At 46.6% G+C, this 17235-nt stretch overlaps 2 protein-coding genes across 2 annotated transcripts; one reads left to right on the forward strand and one right to left on the reverse strand.

The window, feature by feature from the left end:
* Positions 1-503: 503 nt before the first annotated feature.
* On the reverse strand, positions 504-17000 carry LOC115457932 (trypsin-like). The gene is made up of 6 exons (XM_030187645.1): positions 16958-17000; positions 5603-5830; positions 4326-4485; positions 2016-2269; positions 1124-1260; positions 504-657 (listed from the first exon to the last, which is right to left on the reverse strand). Exons 2-6 carry the CDS (start codon positions 5694-5696, stop codon positions 508-510), a joined length of 795 nt encoding a protein of 264 aa, XP_030043505.1. The 5' UTR covers positions 5697-5830; positions 16958-17000; the 3' UTR covers positions 504-507.
* LOC115457933 (anionic trypsin-like) lies at positions 8502-14743 on the forward strand. Its single transcript, XM_030187646.1, has 5 exons — positions 8502-8542; positions 11055-11205; positions 12004-12257; positions 13471-13607; positions 14553-14743. The coding sequence occupies exons 1-5, from the start codon at positions 8503-8505 to the stop codon at positions 14700-14702; spliced, it is 732 nt and encodes a 243-aa protein (XP_030043506.1). The 5' UTR covers position 8502; the 3' UTR covers positions 14703-14743.
* Positions 17001-17235: the final 235 nt, after the last annotated feature.

Here is a 17235-nt window from a genome sequence, read left to right on the forward strand (position 1 = left end):
TAAATTACACCAATGTTCTTTTGCTTGGGGATATTAATTTAGATTTTAGTCTTCCAGTTTCTCCCTCCACTCATAATAAGGGTCATCAATTAGATATGTTAGCTTATAGATTTCAAACGGGGATAACATGCTTTTTGTACCTTGTTTGGTAGTCATTTCATACTGTTGAAAGCCACATTGAACTCTTGAGGAACATGTAGGGGGTATAAAGGTAAGGAAAGTGACCCCAAAGATCATGTTGGGACACTGGTTCAGTACTGGCTAAGAGGTGAGAGTGTCCCTAATTCCTTCCTTGGACATTGGGTCAATGCTGGTTCAGAGAGGAGTGTCCCTGGGATACTGGGTCAGTACTGGATCAGAAGAAAGAGGGTCTCAAACAACGCGCTTGGACACTGGGTCAATGCTAGGTCAGTTGGAAAATAAATTGTACAATGTAAGACAGAGAATTGAAGTTGTTAAAGTGGTTTATTTATCCTTGTAAATGGATTGGCACAGTCCTCAGAAGTCTCAGTTGGTAGAAATTGTGTTCTTGATCCAGGAGTTGTAGTTACACACCTTGACGTACACCCCGGGATAGTTTTTCTGGGCACAACCGAAGCCCCAGGACACAACTCCCTGCAGTTCTCTGTTACACACCACAGGTCCACCGGAGTCATTCTGAAAGAGAGCCAAGAATCTCTGGTCACATAGCAAACCCTGTAGACCATGAACACTGCCAGTTCCTGCACCCTCACTAATCCCTGGCTCTCTCATTGACGCTCTGACTGACCACGGGGACACGTTTTGCATCCCTGTGGCACTGTTCTGTGTGGGACCTCTGGAGATTCTCTATCTCTCTTTGCCTCAGTTCTAATCCCAGGTAGGAGCGTCCTGAGTTGGAATTGCACCCTGTGTGATACCCCTCCAGCCTGCCCAGTGCGCTGTGGCCACCTCAGGGGAAATAATAGATGGGGAGCGATTTGTGCACTGCCGTTCTCCCTTTCACTCTGTGCAGCCCTGGAAATGGTTCTGATCCTGGGTTCTGTCGCTGACTCTCTGCTGTGATTTTGGCAGGGTTTCTTTCCCTTGTGTCTCAGCTCTAATCCCTTTGCTTCCTGTGTCTTACCCTGGAGAGTATCTTTACCTGGCAGGAGTCCTTTCCACCCTCTAGGAAGCCGGCACAGAACATGTTGCTGGTGATCTGGCCTGGGTAGCTGTTGATGCACTCAGAGCTGCTGAGAATTGGGGCGTTCAGACACTGTAGGAGATCCGGATACTTTGCTGGAAAGCAGAATATTAGACTTTCTGTAAAAAGGGAGCATCACCATTCTTCAGGCTGGTATCAGTGTGTGAATGGGTAAAGGAGACCTTCCCTTTTCTCAGGCAGAAATCGTGTTTGCTCTTTCTTGGAACTGGAATCAATGTGGTAGATAATCATTCAGCACCTCTCAGCATTTTTTGGCTGCTGTTGGTATTACGCCTGGATGCGCAATGCTGGCTATATCTGGGTACCAGGCATTGAACATCCAGGTCTGTGCAGTCAGCTATCACTTATGTGGTTAAATAAAGATATTCAGAACTTAACCGCATAAGTGCTCACTCCGCCCCTGGACTGCCTCTTGGTGACACGTAAAAATGTTATGTGAATCTGAATCTCACAATAAATGAAAAGTTCTTGAATAAGAGCTGGGGGTCTCAGGTGTTCAGCGCTGCGTGCGTCTGGTAGCGCTATACAAATGCTAATAATCATTTCTTTTTATTACATTTGTACCCCGCGCTTTCCCACTCATAGCAGGTTCGATGCGGCTTACATATTATATACAGGTACTTATTTGTACCTGGGGCAATGGAGGGTTAAGTGACTTGCCCAGAGTCACAAGGAGCTGCCTGTGCCTGCAGTGGGAATCGAACCCAGTTCCCCAGGACCAAAGTCATTCAGTGATGTTTATCTGTGAGTTAGGAGACTTCAGAGTGTTAAAGGAGACCTGCCCTTTCCTGACCCTCCCCCTTCCCCAAGAGATGGTGCTGGTACTCACTGCCACTGCTCAGAGTGTTGCCCCAGCCAGAGATCAGACACTGAGTGCCAACGGTGGCACAACCGGAGGGCAGGGCCACAGGCTGCACGTAGGCATTCAGGGTGGCGGCAGAAGACAGTTTAATCAACATGATGTCATTGTCCAGAGTGCGGGAGTTGTAACTGGGGTGTCGGATGACTTTAGCCGAATCGATAAACTGCTCTGTGCCCTCTGATGTTGCGATGTTGTGTTCTCCAAGACGCACATTGATACGGCTGCAGGGGAGAGAGACGGGAGATGTGTGGTTAATGCATCAATATATAGTTGCCTACGCATAATGCCATCATACAGTCACTGCCAGGGAGACATCGCCCTGAGACACATTTCTGGATAAACAGTCACCAACTACAGAGACACCTCCTTTGGATATACAGTCACTGTTGGGGAGACATCTCCCCGAAACACACTTGTGGATATACAGTCACCAACTACAGAGACACCTCCTTTGGATATACAGTCACTGTTGGGGAGACATCTCCCCGAGACACACTTGTGGATATACAGTCACTGACTAGAGAGACACCTCCTTTGGATATTGTGATAGTCACATCCAGGATAGTTGGGTTAAGGCAGTTTCAGTTTGAAATACAAGTCCCAGAAGGCATTGCAGGCAAGGAGTCAGGGGGTGAGATGAGGAACCCGGACTGGACTCCTAGCTGCAATAGGGGAAGACATGGGTGTAAGCTGGCAGGATGTGTAGAGTGGCTGCCACTAGGGGGAAAGAGAGAGATAGGAAACCCTGTGTGCAGGAGCTCCTCATTAGTCTAATGCTCAACTCAGCTGGTATCGCTGTGAGGGAAGCTAGTGGAAGGAGAATGAATGGTTGTGAGAGCAGAAGCCAGGGATTGATTAGGCAGGTGGGAAGAAGTCTCAGGAGTTCAGTTCAGGAGGAGAGAAGCAGTTGCAGGCTGAAAATCCTTGGGTAAGAGAGGTCCCTAAAGTACTGAAGCAGGCTGAAAGGTGTGAGGAAGTCCCTAAAGTATTGAAACCTCCTGAAAGTAAAGGCTGCTTTGTGATTTAACTGGGATGATGAACTGATTGAACTGTTTGTCTTGGGAATTGAACTACTGTTTACTGTGTACTGGATATAGAGCCCAGACTGAAGCTGACTGAGCCTATATTGAGTCCTGGTAGATGCTGGCAGCCTACTGCTTAAAGGGGACTGTTTGCCACACACTTTCAGGTGGTTTACATGTGCTTAAGATTAAAGGTGAATGCTGCTGCTGTTGGAACTGTGTATCAGGTCTACTAGAAACCTGCATGGAATAAAAGCCTTAAAATTGAAGTTGCTGGTGGACATTTCCTTTTTGATTGTACTGGGAGCGCTCTCCCTGGTGACAATATATAATCACTGCCAGGGAGACATCTCCCTGACTCACACCTGGATATACAGTGACTGCCTGCCCAAGAACCTCCCTGTAACAGCCTGATTGATATACAGTGACTGTATAGACAGTTTTCCCTTCCCTATTCCACCCCCATGAAGAGAGTCTGCTCTGTACTTATGATCTTCGGTTCCTGTCCCTGTCACCTGCTCCGGGAGGGCATTTCAAGCACCCACCACTCTTTCAGTAAAGAAATATGTCCTGATGTTGCTTTTGGATTTTCCATGTCCTATGGTTCTATACTTTTCCCATCTTTGGTAAAGGTATAGAACTATTTAAATGTCTGGGTCATATCATCCCTATGGTACACATGTTCAGGTCTTCAAGCCTCTTCTCCCATTTCTTCTTAGGCTCCACAGCATTTTGGTCACTTTCCTCTGAACCACTTCAAATCTTTTTATATCCTGAGATAAGGCCTCCAAAAGTGAGCACAGAACTCCAACTGGGGCCTCAGCAATGACCTGTACAGGGGTAAGTAATACCTTCCTCCCTTCTGCTGGTGCCTCTCGTTCTGCAGCCCAGCATCTTCCTGGCTTTGGCCAGCACCTTGAGAATCTCAGACACTATCACCCCAAGGTCCCTCTCCTGGTCATTCACATCAGCCTCTCACCCCTTATCCCATATGCTCCCAAGTGCATCACTTTGCATAACATTTTAATTGACAAATATTAGACCATTCGTTCTATCTTTGTACATCTCTTATGTTGGCTACTATCTCTGGGATGTCCGCTCTGTGGCAAGTCTTCATGCCATCCACAAAGAGGCCCACCTTTCCTTCTAACTCTTCGGCAAGGTCACTCACAAAGATATTGAACAGAAACTCCATTATAACATCCCCATAGACAGTCACTTAAGAGATCAGACAGGTATCAAGAAAACAACTTACGTGTTGTAACAGTGAGCAGCAGATACGACCCACTGGCTGTTAATGAGAGAGCCCCCGCAGAAATGGTAACCTGCATTCAGAGAGACCTGGTAGGGGAGAGCGTTACGGCCACAGGTGTATCCCCCAACAATCTTGTCATAATCATCAATAGGGAAAGCCACTGCAAGAGACAAAGAGAAACAAGCAGTGAATGCAACGACTGAAAATACCAGGAGAGACTCTGCATTTGCTGAGTCTGTCTTGGTATTTTCAGCCCCCGCACTCTCTGCATTTGCTGAGTGTGCAAGGGCTGAAAATACCGGGAGAGACTCAGCAAATGCAGAGAGTGTGGGGACTGAAAATATTAGGAGAGACTCAGCAAGGGCTGAAAATACCAAGACAGACTCAGCAAAATGCAGAGTATACAAAGGCTGAAAATACCAGGAGAGACTCCCCAAATGCAGAGAGTGCAGGGACTGAAAATACCAGGAGATACTCGGCAAGGGCTGAAAATACCAAGACAGACTCACCAAATGCAGAGTATACAAAGGCTGAAAATACCAGGAGAGACTCAACAAATGCAGAGTGTACGAGGGCTGAAAATACCAGGAGAGACTCAGCAAGGGCTGAAAATACCAGGAGAGACTCAGCAAATGCAGAGAGTGCAGGGACTGAAAATACCAGGAGATACTCAGCAAATGCAGAGAGTGCGGGGGCTGAAAATACCAAGACAGACTCAGCAAATGCAGAGTGTGCAAGGGCTGAAAATACCAGGAGAGACTCACCAAATGCAGAGAGTGCAGGGACTGAAAATACCAGGAGATACTCGGCAAGGGCTGAAAATACCAAGACAGACTCACCAAATGCAGAGTGTGCGGGGGCTGAAAATACCAGGAGAGACTCACCAAATGCAGAGTGTGCGGGGGCTGAAAATACCAGGAGAGACTCAACAAATGCAGAGTGTACAAGGGCTGAAAATACCAGGAGAGACTCAGCAAGGGCTGAAAATACCAGGAGAGACTCAGCAAATGCAGAGAGTGCAGGGACTGAAAATACCAGGAGATACTCAGCAAGGGCTGAAAATACCAAGACAGACTCATCAAATGCGGAGTGTGCAGGGGGCTGAAAATATTAGGGAAGACTCAACACATGCAGAGAGCACAAGGACTGAAGATACCAGGGGATACTCCAGCAAAATGAAAGGAGGGCAGGGGTTGAAAATGCCAGAGGAAACTCCAGGAGTTTTCTACATCCCAGGAATAAGATAGATGCAAGCTGGTTTCAAGTTTGGGACTTACCAACAGCTCCCAGGAAGGCTGCGAGCAGAAGGAACTTCATGATTCTTCTCTGGACTTGATCTCGATAGGTCTCTTTGTGGAGAAACCCCTTCATATATACTCATCTGTCCATCCTTTATCTATTTTCTCCAAGGATTCTCTATTCTGAACCGTGAGAAAATTTCCGCTTGTGTAGTCAAGGCAGCTTCTTTAAGTACAACAGCAATAGAATCAGATGTAGCAACAAATCTGAAAAATGTTGAAAGATATTTCCTAATTTCTTAAAAAACAAACTACCTGGGTTTCCAAGGTTTATTTCTCTTCCTCTCTTGGCAGGTGAGACTACCTGTGACTATTTATTTCCACTGACGCTCTGCTCCCCTTCACTATGAAGCTCAGTGTAGGCAGAGCTAACCATCAGTCATTCCGGATCCAATATTCAAAGGATTCTTGCTTCTAACTTTGAGAGTTGTGTTCCTAAATTGGCCTGTAGTGTTGACTGTTTGAATTTTCACTAACCTCTTCAGTTTAGGAGCATAAAGGTGGCTGGTAACAGGGGTGGATTTAGGGCAGGAAAAGAAGTTAGGAGCTTATTAGCCCCCAATATTCAAAACGATTTAATTGGCCAGACAAAGCCACTGACCCCTTAATAGCTTATGGCACTTAAGTAGGACATAACTGGTTATTTCTGCTGAATATTTCCGGGTAGTATCTAGCGTATAATTGGCTCTATTGCATGACTTATCTGGTTTGGCGCCGGAGAAGATTTGCAGGTCAAATAGGACTGCAGAAATAGTTGTCCTATTTTTAACTGATAAAAACTTAACCGGTTAGTGCATGAATATTGGCATCACCGTTAACATTTTAGTGGGTAAATCCCCCCCGCCCCCTGGATATTCAGTGCCGGTCGATGGAAACGGCCTGGCACTGAATATCCAGGTTTAACACCGCCGGCTGAACATCGGACCCTGGGCTCATAAATGTAGCCAAATGAACGTCAGGCCTAAATTTATGAGCGTAATTTTGAAGCGTCTAAATGAAGATGAATTTTTGGCTGAAAAGTTATGATCCTAAATCTGGCTGAATGTAGGGCACACGTTTAGGCTCTTGTGGAAACAAGTAGCGACCCAGGGGTTCTGGGCTAGCGTTTTTAGCATGCGCTAAACGGTAGAGTCTCCCATATATTTCTATGGGCGTCGCTAGCGTTTAGCATGCCTTTGTAAAAGGATTCCCTTCCTCCCCTCCCATGCCCAATCTTCCTTCTGAGTTACTAAGGAAGGATGTGCATCTTTAGGGTGAACCTTCCACAACTAAGTGGTGAGGATCGGCTGGTGCTGTGGACACATTGTTAAGCTTTCTGCAGTAGAAATGGAAAGGCCATGTGTTTGCTGTACAGGAGTCATTTACTCTCCTTATCATGCAATTCCCTAGAACATCTGTTCCCTTAGAAAAGCATCACTTCTGGGGTGTGATCAGCCAATCCGAGCCCTGCACTGACTGCCTCACACCCCCTGCAACTTAACCTCAGGCCATGTGCAAACTTCTGTTCTTTCATGGTGTCTGAATATGTTTTACTGCTGTGCGTCGTCTTTGATTCATTTAGCACCTTTTTGAAGAAGTTTGCCCGTCAATAAATAAATAAAATAATGGGTTAGGGATAAAAAGGACAATTGTCAAAAGCTGCTTTATTTTATTCATTAATTTATTTCTTGGGATTTATTAACTGCCTTTATGAAGAGATTCACCCAAGGAGGTGTAAAGCAGGTACAGTTTAACAGAAAACTTACAATTTTGTAACAGCTCAACAATAGTAAAAATGACCAAATATAAACATAAATACAAAAACAGGACTAACATGAAATAGTATCAAAAATATACAGACTTAGGAACCCTTTTACCAAGCTGTGGCACAAGGGAGCCTGTGCTGGCCTTGGCGTGTGTTTTGTACGTGTGCCGAGGGTAAAAGGGAAGTCTCTCTTTCCTGCGGGAAATGCCACGCGGCCATTTCAGGGGAAGAAGCCACCCATTGAGGTGGTGGTAAGGGGTCTCGCGATAATCCAGCAGTAACCAAGCAGCAGTGGCGTAGCCACGGGTGGGCCTGGCCCACCCATTTAGAGCTCAGGCCCACCCAACAGTAGCACACGTTTAGTGGTAGCTGGTGGGATCCCAAGCTCGGCAAGCTGCAGACTGCCAAGGTGGAAAGAAGCATTTTCCCACCAGCTGAGTTATTTCTTGGGTGGTGGTTGGAGGGGGGGGGGAGGAAACAATTGGTGCCCACCCACTTCTTCCCTAGGCCCACCCAAAATCTGTTGTCTGGCTACGCCCCTGCCATGCAGCATGTGGCACTGCCCGATTACAACCGGGTACACTCCGGCACGCTAGGGGTGAGAAGTTCTGCCAGGCTGCTGCGGTAGCATAAGTACCACCATACTGGGAAAAGACCAAGGGTCCATCAAGCCCAGCGGTACTTCCTGTTTAGCTTACCACCGCTTAATAAAAGGGGTCCTTAAATGGCAAGTTGATTGCTTGGGGCCAGCTGGCAATATTCAGCCAGAGAGGCTAGGGGGGGAGGGCTGGGGGCAAATATTAAGTGAAGCCCGGCCTTACTAGCAAGGTAGGTGCATCATGGTAAGACAGAAAAAGGCTGCCCTAACTTTATGAGCTGCATTTTGCTGGTCTCTCTCATGGTAGTTTCAGCCCCTGCACTCTCTGAGTTTTTGGCCTTAGCATCCTGAAATTAATGAATAATTTTCCTGATGGGACCTTCTAAGAATACTTGACTGATAAAAGTTACTAATGAGTCTATCTTGCAATACCCTGAGAAGGAAGCCTGCTGGGCAGGAATAATTAGTCCCTTTGGCAGTATAAATATTCTGAATTAGTTACAACCAGTCCACTGTCTTCACATCGGGAACAGGAATATGAAGGGTCTCCTGCTTTTCGCTCTTCTGGGAGCGGCTGGTAAGTCACTTTCATACCTTCATCTGCCATTTTGTCTTTTCTCTGTCTCAGACTCTATCTCCATCACTCTTTTCCAAAAGCATCCAACTCACTTCCATCTGCCATCCAGAACCCTACTGGATAAGGGCTTAGGAGATTCACTGGACATCTCCAAGGAAAGGCTGGGGAATAATACAGAGAGCACAGGGGATGAAAATAGCAAGACAGATTCCAGTAAAACACAGGAATAGCAAAGGAGACTCGGCAAAATACAGAGAATCCAGGGACTGAAAAAGAAAACAAAAAACAGAGGACAATGCATGAGCTAAAAATAGCAGAGGAAACCCTAGCAGTACTCAGAGCTTCAGTCGTACGTCCCCTCACCTGTATTCAGCGTCTTCCCTTCTCTGTTGTCAGATATCTCCCCTTCCCTTGCTTATTCCCCTAACCCCATTTGCAGCACCTTTCCTCTCTTCTTTACTCCGCATCCCCCATGGCCCGCATCCCCTTTTCCCTTTCCTCCCAGTGCCCAGCATCTTTCCTTCTCTTCCTCCCCAGATGTCTTATTCTTTTCCCTATGTTGTCCAGCATCTGTCTTTTTTTATGTACGTATTTCTTAGGAATTATTTTCCATCTTTTTGAAGTAATTCACCCAAGGTAGTGTACAACTTCCCCTCTCCTAGTCAACCATCATATTTCATTCCCACCTCCGTCGCTTTCAGCATCTCCGCTCTTCCACGTCACTGCTGCGGTTGATGTAGCATGATGTGAGGCCTTTAAGCATCCATATGCACTCACGGCCTCCTGAGTATCACCTCCTCCAATGCAAAATTCCTGTCAGAGATGGTGGGTCACAACAGGCCTTGAGTTCATATAAAAACATACAAAGAAAATGACAGCAGATAAAGACCATCCTGCTTATTTTCGAAGGAGAAGGGTGCCCATCTTCTGACACAAATCGGGAGATGGGCGTCCTTCTCCTAAGGTCGCCCAAATTGGCATAATCAAAAGCCGATTTTGGCCATACTCAACTGCTTTCTGTTGCGGGGATGACCAAAGTTCAAGGGGGCGTGTCGGCAGTGTACCGAAGGCGGGATGGGGGCATGGTTAACAGATGGACGTCCTCAGCCGATAATGGAAAAAAGAAGGCGTCCCTGACGAACACTTGGCTGACTTGGTTCATTGTTTCTTGTGACCAAGCCTCAAAAAGGTGCCTGAACTGACCAGATGACCAACGGAGGGAATCGGAGATTACCTCCCCTTACTCCCCCAGTGGTCACTAGCCCCCTCCCAAGTTTAATTTTTGCCAGTCTCTATGCCAGCCTCAAATGCCATACTCAGGTCCATCACAGCAGTATACAGGTCCCTGGAGCAGTTGTAGTGGGTACAGTGTACTTCAGGCAGGCGGACCTGGGGGGGGGGGGGGTTGGGGGGTTCAGCACCCAAGGTAAGGGAGCTATGCACCTGAGATCAATTTGTGAAGTCCACTGCAGTGCCCCCTCGGGTGCCCGATTGGTGTCCTGGCATGTCAGGGGGACCAGTGCACTACGAATGCTGGCTCCTCCCATGACCAAATATCTTGGATTTGGTCGTTTTTGAGATGGGCGTCTTCGGTTTCCATTATCGCCGAAAACCGAGGACGACCATCTCTAAGTTCGACCTAAATTTCATGATTTGGGCGTCCCCAACCGTATTATCGAAACGAAAGATGGACGTCCATCTTGTTTCGATAATACGGGTTGCCCCGCCCCTTTATAGGGCGCCCTTAGAGATGGGCACCCCCATTCGATTATCCTCCTCCATATGGCCTATCCAGCCATCTACTCTCCCTTCCTTGCCCCAGGTATCAATATTAAAACTAACTAAACATTTATTTAGTATCTGAGCAGTACCTGGGGAGTTCAAGAAATATAGCTGCTCACAGGGTCTCAGTGAATAGATCTTTCTCCTCTCCCTATCTAACACTAAATATTACCTCACACTTAAGCGGAAAACTGTCACTTCTGTTACAGCTTTACAAAATAATGATAGTCACCATCTACTGGCCAAACAAGGGGAAATGCACTTCATGAAATAATACAGTTCACAGGCTTGGAAACACACTGTGTCGCCACAATGCCATATATAGAATTAGGGTTTAAGCATCAAGTTGGGCATGCATGTTTCTAGAATGAGTGGGATAATAGGCATATGAATGTTAATATCTTGGACACAGAACTGCTCCTTTAGAGGGTAACTTTGGAAAGCAGACACTAACATTCACATGCCAGTTATGAGAGTAGCTGATCAGAGTACTCTGCACACATACAGTACAGATATGCACCCATCTGCTATTCTGTAAATATGCACTATCTGAGATAGTGCATATCCCACACGGATGGACTCTTAAAGGAGCATGGGCCAGGTGCACATTTGCATTTTGCTAGAGTCTTTCTTGATGATACATCACAACTTATTGTAGAGGACACAGGGACGGAAACTCTCAGCTGTGCTTGAAACGACTAGATCCAGCTCAATTTCTCTTGTTTTTCAGTTGCTTTCCCTCTGGAGGATGATGATAAAATCGTGGGCGGTTACACCTGTTCGGTACCCTATCAGGTCTCCCTGAACTCTGGTTACCACTTCTGCGGGGGATCCCTCATCAATAACCTGTGGGTGGTGTCTGCTGCTCACTGCTACATGTCGTAAGTTCTGATCCTTGAGTCTTTTACGGTTGAGACCCCAACCCAATGCCCAGAAAAAGCAATGTCCTCTGTCCTTGAATTCCCCACAGCTTTGCAGCTGTGGTTTACCTGGCACAGAGTTTTATTTCTCCAAGATGTTGTTCCAGACCTCTGGAGATACCTGGGATCCTGCTTCTCTTGTCATAGTTGTGATTGAAGAAACATTCATGGTCTCTGGTGGAGATGCACTGGGGCTTACAGTGACACCTGGTGGCTGGGTTTAGAGCAGGTTTTAGTCTGTACATTGCCCTGGTCTGCCAGTTAGTAAGAGCAGTATAGAAAGTGAAATAAATGAAATGAAATGAAGAAGACAGAAGATGGGTTTTTTTTGCTGTACATCACAGAACCAACACAAAACAAAACTAGCCTAATGGTTAGAGCAGTGGGCTGAGATCCATGTAAGGGTAGGAGTGAAGGTATGGACGGCTTCCTAAAGAAAAAGTCCATAGAACATTATTAAATGGACTTGGGGAAAATCCACTATTTCTGGGATAAGCAGTATAGAATGTTTTCCTCTTTTTTGGGATCTTGCCAGGTATTTGTGACCTGGATTGGCCACTGTTGGAAACAGGATGCTGAGCCTTTGGTCTTTCCCAGTATGGCAATACTTATGTACTTATGAGATTCCATGCAAGATGGTTACCTCAAAAAACAAATGGAAGTTGGAGGCATCAGTAGAGGTTGGACGTGTCACAACAAATCCCTAACAAGAGTCAGACGCTCTCCTCCAGCACTAACTTCCTTCCTATCTCATTTCAGGAGAATCCAAGTGCGACTGGGAGAACATGACATTGAAACTGAGGAAGGCACAGAGCAGTTCATCAACTCTGCGTTGGTGATTCAACATCCGAAGTATAATTCCTGGTACCTGGACAATGACATCATGTTGATCAAACTGTCCACCCCAGCCATACTGGGGCCCCATGTCCAGGTCATAAATTTACCCAGCCAATGTCCAGTTCCTGGGGCACAGTGTCTCATCTCTGGCTGGGGCAACACCCTGAGCAATGGTGGTGAGTATCTCTACTAGGGAGTGATGGAAAAAGCCCCACCTCCCCAAAGAACTTATCATGCAGAAAGGGAAATGGAGCTTCATAGTGACCCCAGGTGGAGGGTCAGCTTAAGCAATAGGCAGGCGAGGTGGTTACCTGTGGTGGCAGCTGCAGTCAAAGCAAAACAGCCCCACAAACTCAACAAACACCAGTGTGTACTTGTACTGCAGGGAGGGTGGACAACGTTCATCCAAATAAATTACTTTTATTATATATTAGATGGATATAGATATATATGAAACTGGATCATTCTGGGAAGGGTGGTGCTGGACGGATATGATTGTTGGGTTTAATTATCAAAATATCAGAGTGGGGAGAGAGTGAAATAGAAGTCTAAAAATTAATTGGATGGATAAGATTACCTAGGGTGCCTAATATCCTTGTGCTCGGCCTGCACAGAGGACACCGAGGGGCTCACGTTTGTCATAACCCACCTAGTGCTTTATTAATGACCAGGTGGGAGGACCTAGGTTTGATTTCTGTGTTCAGCGTTGCAGCATCTGCTCCTTCGGTTACTGGGGGGGGGGGGGGGGGGTAGAGGAATTTCAGTCATCATTTAATTGGGATGGACAAGGGGTATCTTCAATTAACATAAACACAGAGAGACCCAGTAGTCAGACTCAGGCTCCACAACTGCAGTGTCTAGGTTGGACTGAGGTGTTACTTTTATGGGGGTGGGGTGAAATATACAGGTGGAGGAACCCCCAATCATTGTGAATGAAGCCTTATATAGTCTCACAGAGGGTCATTCTGATTTAGCTGGATGTACAGAGGAATACATGAAAATTAGTGGGACGTCAACCCCCTAGAAACAGATATAGATATGACTCTTTGTCTACATATCTAGTTGCAACTATTAACCTAGGCTGTGAGGGGTCTGTGTGTGTGTGTGTGGTGGGGGGTCACTTACCACCTCTGTAGATGGAACATCCTTTTCTGGGCTGCTGTCTCTCATTGTGGCGTGCTCCCGGCACCATGTGGTCACCTTCAGGTACTGTATGGCTGCAGGTTCCTCTCTTTCCCCATCCAAGTGGATAAACCCATTTCACCCACCTCTCAGTGCCCTGGTCCCTGCAGAATGTAATTCCACTTTCTACCTGATTTACAAAGAGACTGAACAAGAGCTTTCCTTGTTTGTTTGTTTTTTCTTTTTCTGTATTGCCCCTTTCTTCAGCGAACTACCCTGACCTTCTGCAGTGCGTTGTAGCTCCAGTCCTCACAGACGAAGAGTGTAAGAACGCCTACCCTGGACAAATCACAGAAAACATGGTTTGCGTCGGCTACCTTGAGGGAGGGAAGGACTCTTGTCAGGTAAATCATGGCAGGGCACAAACACTGTGTGAAGGCTGCCTCCAGGACCAAACTAGGAGGGGGAGAGGGGGAGAATTAAAGGAGAGAGAATGGTTATTTCTGGTCTTCTTCACTGAGAGCAAAACCCTTAATCACTTAGTAAAGAAGGATAAGATTTAAATGAAATCGATTTTAAAATGAGGAAAGCGATAGCGTGAATACAGTGCCTTATGTTAATAGGCAGAGGTTCTGCTGTGCAAGGGTATTAGTTGTCCTAGGTTAGGAGTTGGGCAACCACGGTCCTTTGGGGGGGGGGGGGGGGGGTTCAAGATTTCCACAATGAATATGCATGAGATTGATTTGCATGTACTGCTTCCATTGTATATAAATAGATTTCATGTATATTCATTGTGGAAATCTTGAAATCCCAACTGGGAAGTGGCCCACAAGGACCATGGTTGCCCACCCTTGTCCTAAACGTTCAACCTTGACTCTCCTCCTCAATTAACTTTTAAGGTCTCTGGGCCAGGGGCTCTCATCCCAGTCCTCAGGACACACCTGGCCAGTCAGATTTGCAGGATGTCCTGTGCTTATGTATAATGAGGCAATTTTCAAGAGCCTTGTGCCTGAGTAAATGGACTCCTTGAAAACTGCCTGACGCCCTGTGGCTAAAAGTACAGATTGCAGGATCTTATACATATGTGTCAGGACGTAGGGTTTTGTGTTGACTTCAGCTGCTCTTTCCTGCCTCCTTCCATACAGCTGACCCAGGTGACCTCCTAGTCCTGTAATGCCCCAATATAGTTCCTGCAGACAATGAGCTCACCCAGTTCCTCCAGTAACCTCACCCTCAGGTCCTAAAAGAGCTCTTATAGTGATCCCATGCAGTTTTTTGTCGAATTCCCTACAAACATGGCGTGAGGTTCCCATCATAACATTAATGCTCTGCTTTTTCATTCCCTACAGGGTGACTCAGGTGGTCCAGTTGTCAGTGATGGAGAACTGCAGGGTATAGTTTCCTGGGGCATCGGCTGTGCACTGGAAGGTTATCCTGGAGTTTACACCAAAGTTTGTAACTATGTGTCATGGATTCAGGACACTGTCGCTGCTAACTAAAGTCAAGACAGAGAACAAAATAAAGGCTGGTTTCACATGCATGACTGTGTCCTTTGTATTTACTGTAAAGGTCTGTAGAGGAAGCCTCTAAAGAAAGATTAATTGCATAAAATGAATTTAGGAGGGGCTGAAGAGATCAAGCTCCGTGGGAAGGAGCAGGAGGAATATGAGAGAAATGGGAGTGTTGGACTGTTGGGAATGATGGAAACAGTAGACAGAGGGTGGAACTTGGAATTCTGGGCTTCCCCCCACAGGGACAGCTCACAGATTTTTAACAAAAACCTCTCAGGGCTATTGGAGAGCATCTCTGTCCAATAGGAATCATCAGGGGACGTTTTTCCAAAAATGGACCAAAAAGATAAACGCACAGAGCACAAAAACATCTAGCAAATAGCCATTTTCGAAAAAGAGAGACATTTTTCTGTTTTGAAAATGGCTATATTCCCCACTTGAATTTTGGATGTTTTTAGCAAAACATTCAAACTTAGACATCATATCGAAAATGCCCCTGCACATTACTATGTCACCTATATGTGGTTGATGCGTCCTGCTTGTCCTAGGAGAACATCATAGAACACATTCTGTACTTCCTCTTCCACTGCCACTGTGCAGTAAGTGAGTGAGGGATTCACAGAGCACAGTGCACATACAGCACTGGGGCTCCCTTTGGTCACGGTTAAGTTCCTCCCCCTCCTTCCTGCTCCTTTTTGTGAAGGAAGAGGACTGAGCTCTGTCACTGTGCTTTACTGGCTGCGCAGAAGTACACAGCAGAGTGTCCAGCCGTGGCATTCACGATCTTCAGGGTTGAGCTAAGGTTGCCTTGATGGGTCACCACCTCATAGCCAGACTCAAAGCCTTTCTCATAGTCTGGAGAATTGCTGCCAACTGAAGTCCCCATGAGGGTCAGCCCAGTGCCCTGGTGCTGGCGATACCAGAGGAACGTGATATAGCTGCTGTCATCATGTTTGCATGAGATTTCCACTGTCCTGTTTACACGCACAAACACGCTGCTTTTGTCCTGTACGACATGGGGTACAGCAGAGCTCAGAGCTGTAGGGAGTAATGTGGAAAAGAGGAGAAAAAGAGAATTAAAGAGGCAAAGTACAAACAAAAGGACTCAAGGAGCCACCATTGGTCTTAGAAAGATGTTTTGGAATTGTTGAGGAAGATCAGTGGTCAAGTCCACCCTTTCATTCCCTCCCCCCAGCCCCCACCAGAGCAGAATGAAGACACAGGCAAACCAGGCACATGCCTAGGGTGTCAATGTTTAGTATGGGTCCTCTTCGATGTGCTCTGGTAAGTCGGCTGCTGGTATAACGCATAGTGGTGTATATAGGGAGGGAGGGGGGGGGCGACCCATAGCTACTGCTGTCTGCAGAGGTCTGTGCATTCTCCCCACCCCAGTGCATTGCCCTCAAGTCAGCAGAAGATTTAGGAAGCAGCTTCTTGTCTGCTGGTTGTTCCATTTGTGGGACTTTTAAAATATATTTACATTACAATGGAGGAGGAGCACACACACACACAAATTATGCTCTCTAGGTAGTGCCAGCAGGGCATCACTGTTTCATAGATTCTCTCGTCATTGGAAGGGGCATAGATGGCACCAACAACTGGGGCTGTGTGGCATTCCCTTTGCCTTTCCCCTTCTGGCCCAGGTGTTTCCTCTTTTTGTGAAGGAAGAGGGCTGAGCTCTGTCACTGTGCTTTACTGGCTGCGCAGAAGTACACAGCAGAGTCTCCAGCCTTGGGTTTCATGATCTTCAGAGCTGAGTTAAGGTTGTTTGGATGGGTCACCTGGTAGCCAGTCTTAAAGCCCTCCTCATAGTCTGGAGAGCTGTGGATGACTGACCTCCCAATGAGGGTGAGTCCAGCACCCCGGTGCTGCTGGTACCAGAGGAAGGTGGTGTAGCTGCTGTCATCATGCTGACATGGGATTTCCACCGCTACATTCACCTGGGTAAATACAGCGCTACGATTCTGCACAACATGGGGCACGGCAGAGCTCAGAGCTGCAGAGAGCAATGTTAAAAATGAGAGAAAATAACCCTAGACTTAAAAAAGGCAAACCAGGCACCGCTGTCTGCATTGAGAAGATATAACGGAAATATTTCCGTAGGGTTTTTCTTAAAGCACAGTCCAAGATTTCTGGAAAAGATTTGCAGCAGGGCAGGATAGCATGAGACAGTTTGTAATAAAAAAACACACATACACATACACACAGGGAAATGTACAATTCTCTCAGCCTTCAAACCTTACCTGCCCCCAGCAGCAGACTGAGCGAGACTCTGTAAATGGTGTTCATGATTTTCTGAGCTTTGGACTCACTGGGGCAGGCACCTCCCTTAGAAAAGTATCACTTCTGGGGTGTGATCATCCAATCAGAGCCCTGCACTGACTGCCCCACATCCCCTGCAACTTAACCTCAGGCCATGTGCAAACTTCTGTTCTTTCATGGTGTCTGAATATGTTTTACTGCTGAGATTGTCCATCAATAAATAAATAAAATAACGAGATAGGGATAAAAAGGACAATTG

This window comes from Microcaecilia unicolor, chromosome 14 (assembly GCF_901765095.1).
Source record: "Microcaecilia unicolor chromosome 14, aMicUni1.1, whole genome shotgun sequence".
Taxonomy (NCBI): Eukaryota; Metazoa; Chordata; class Amphibia; order Gymnophiona; family Siphonopidae; genus Microcaecilia; species Microcaecilia unicolor.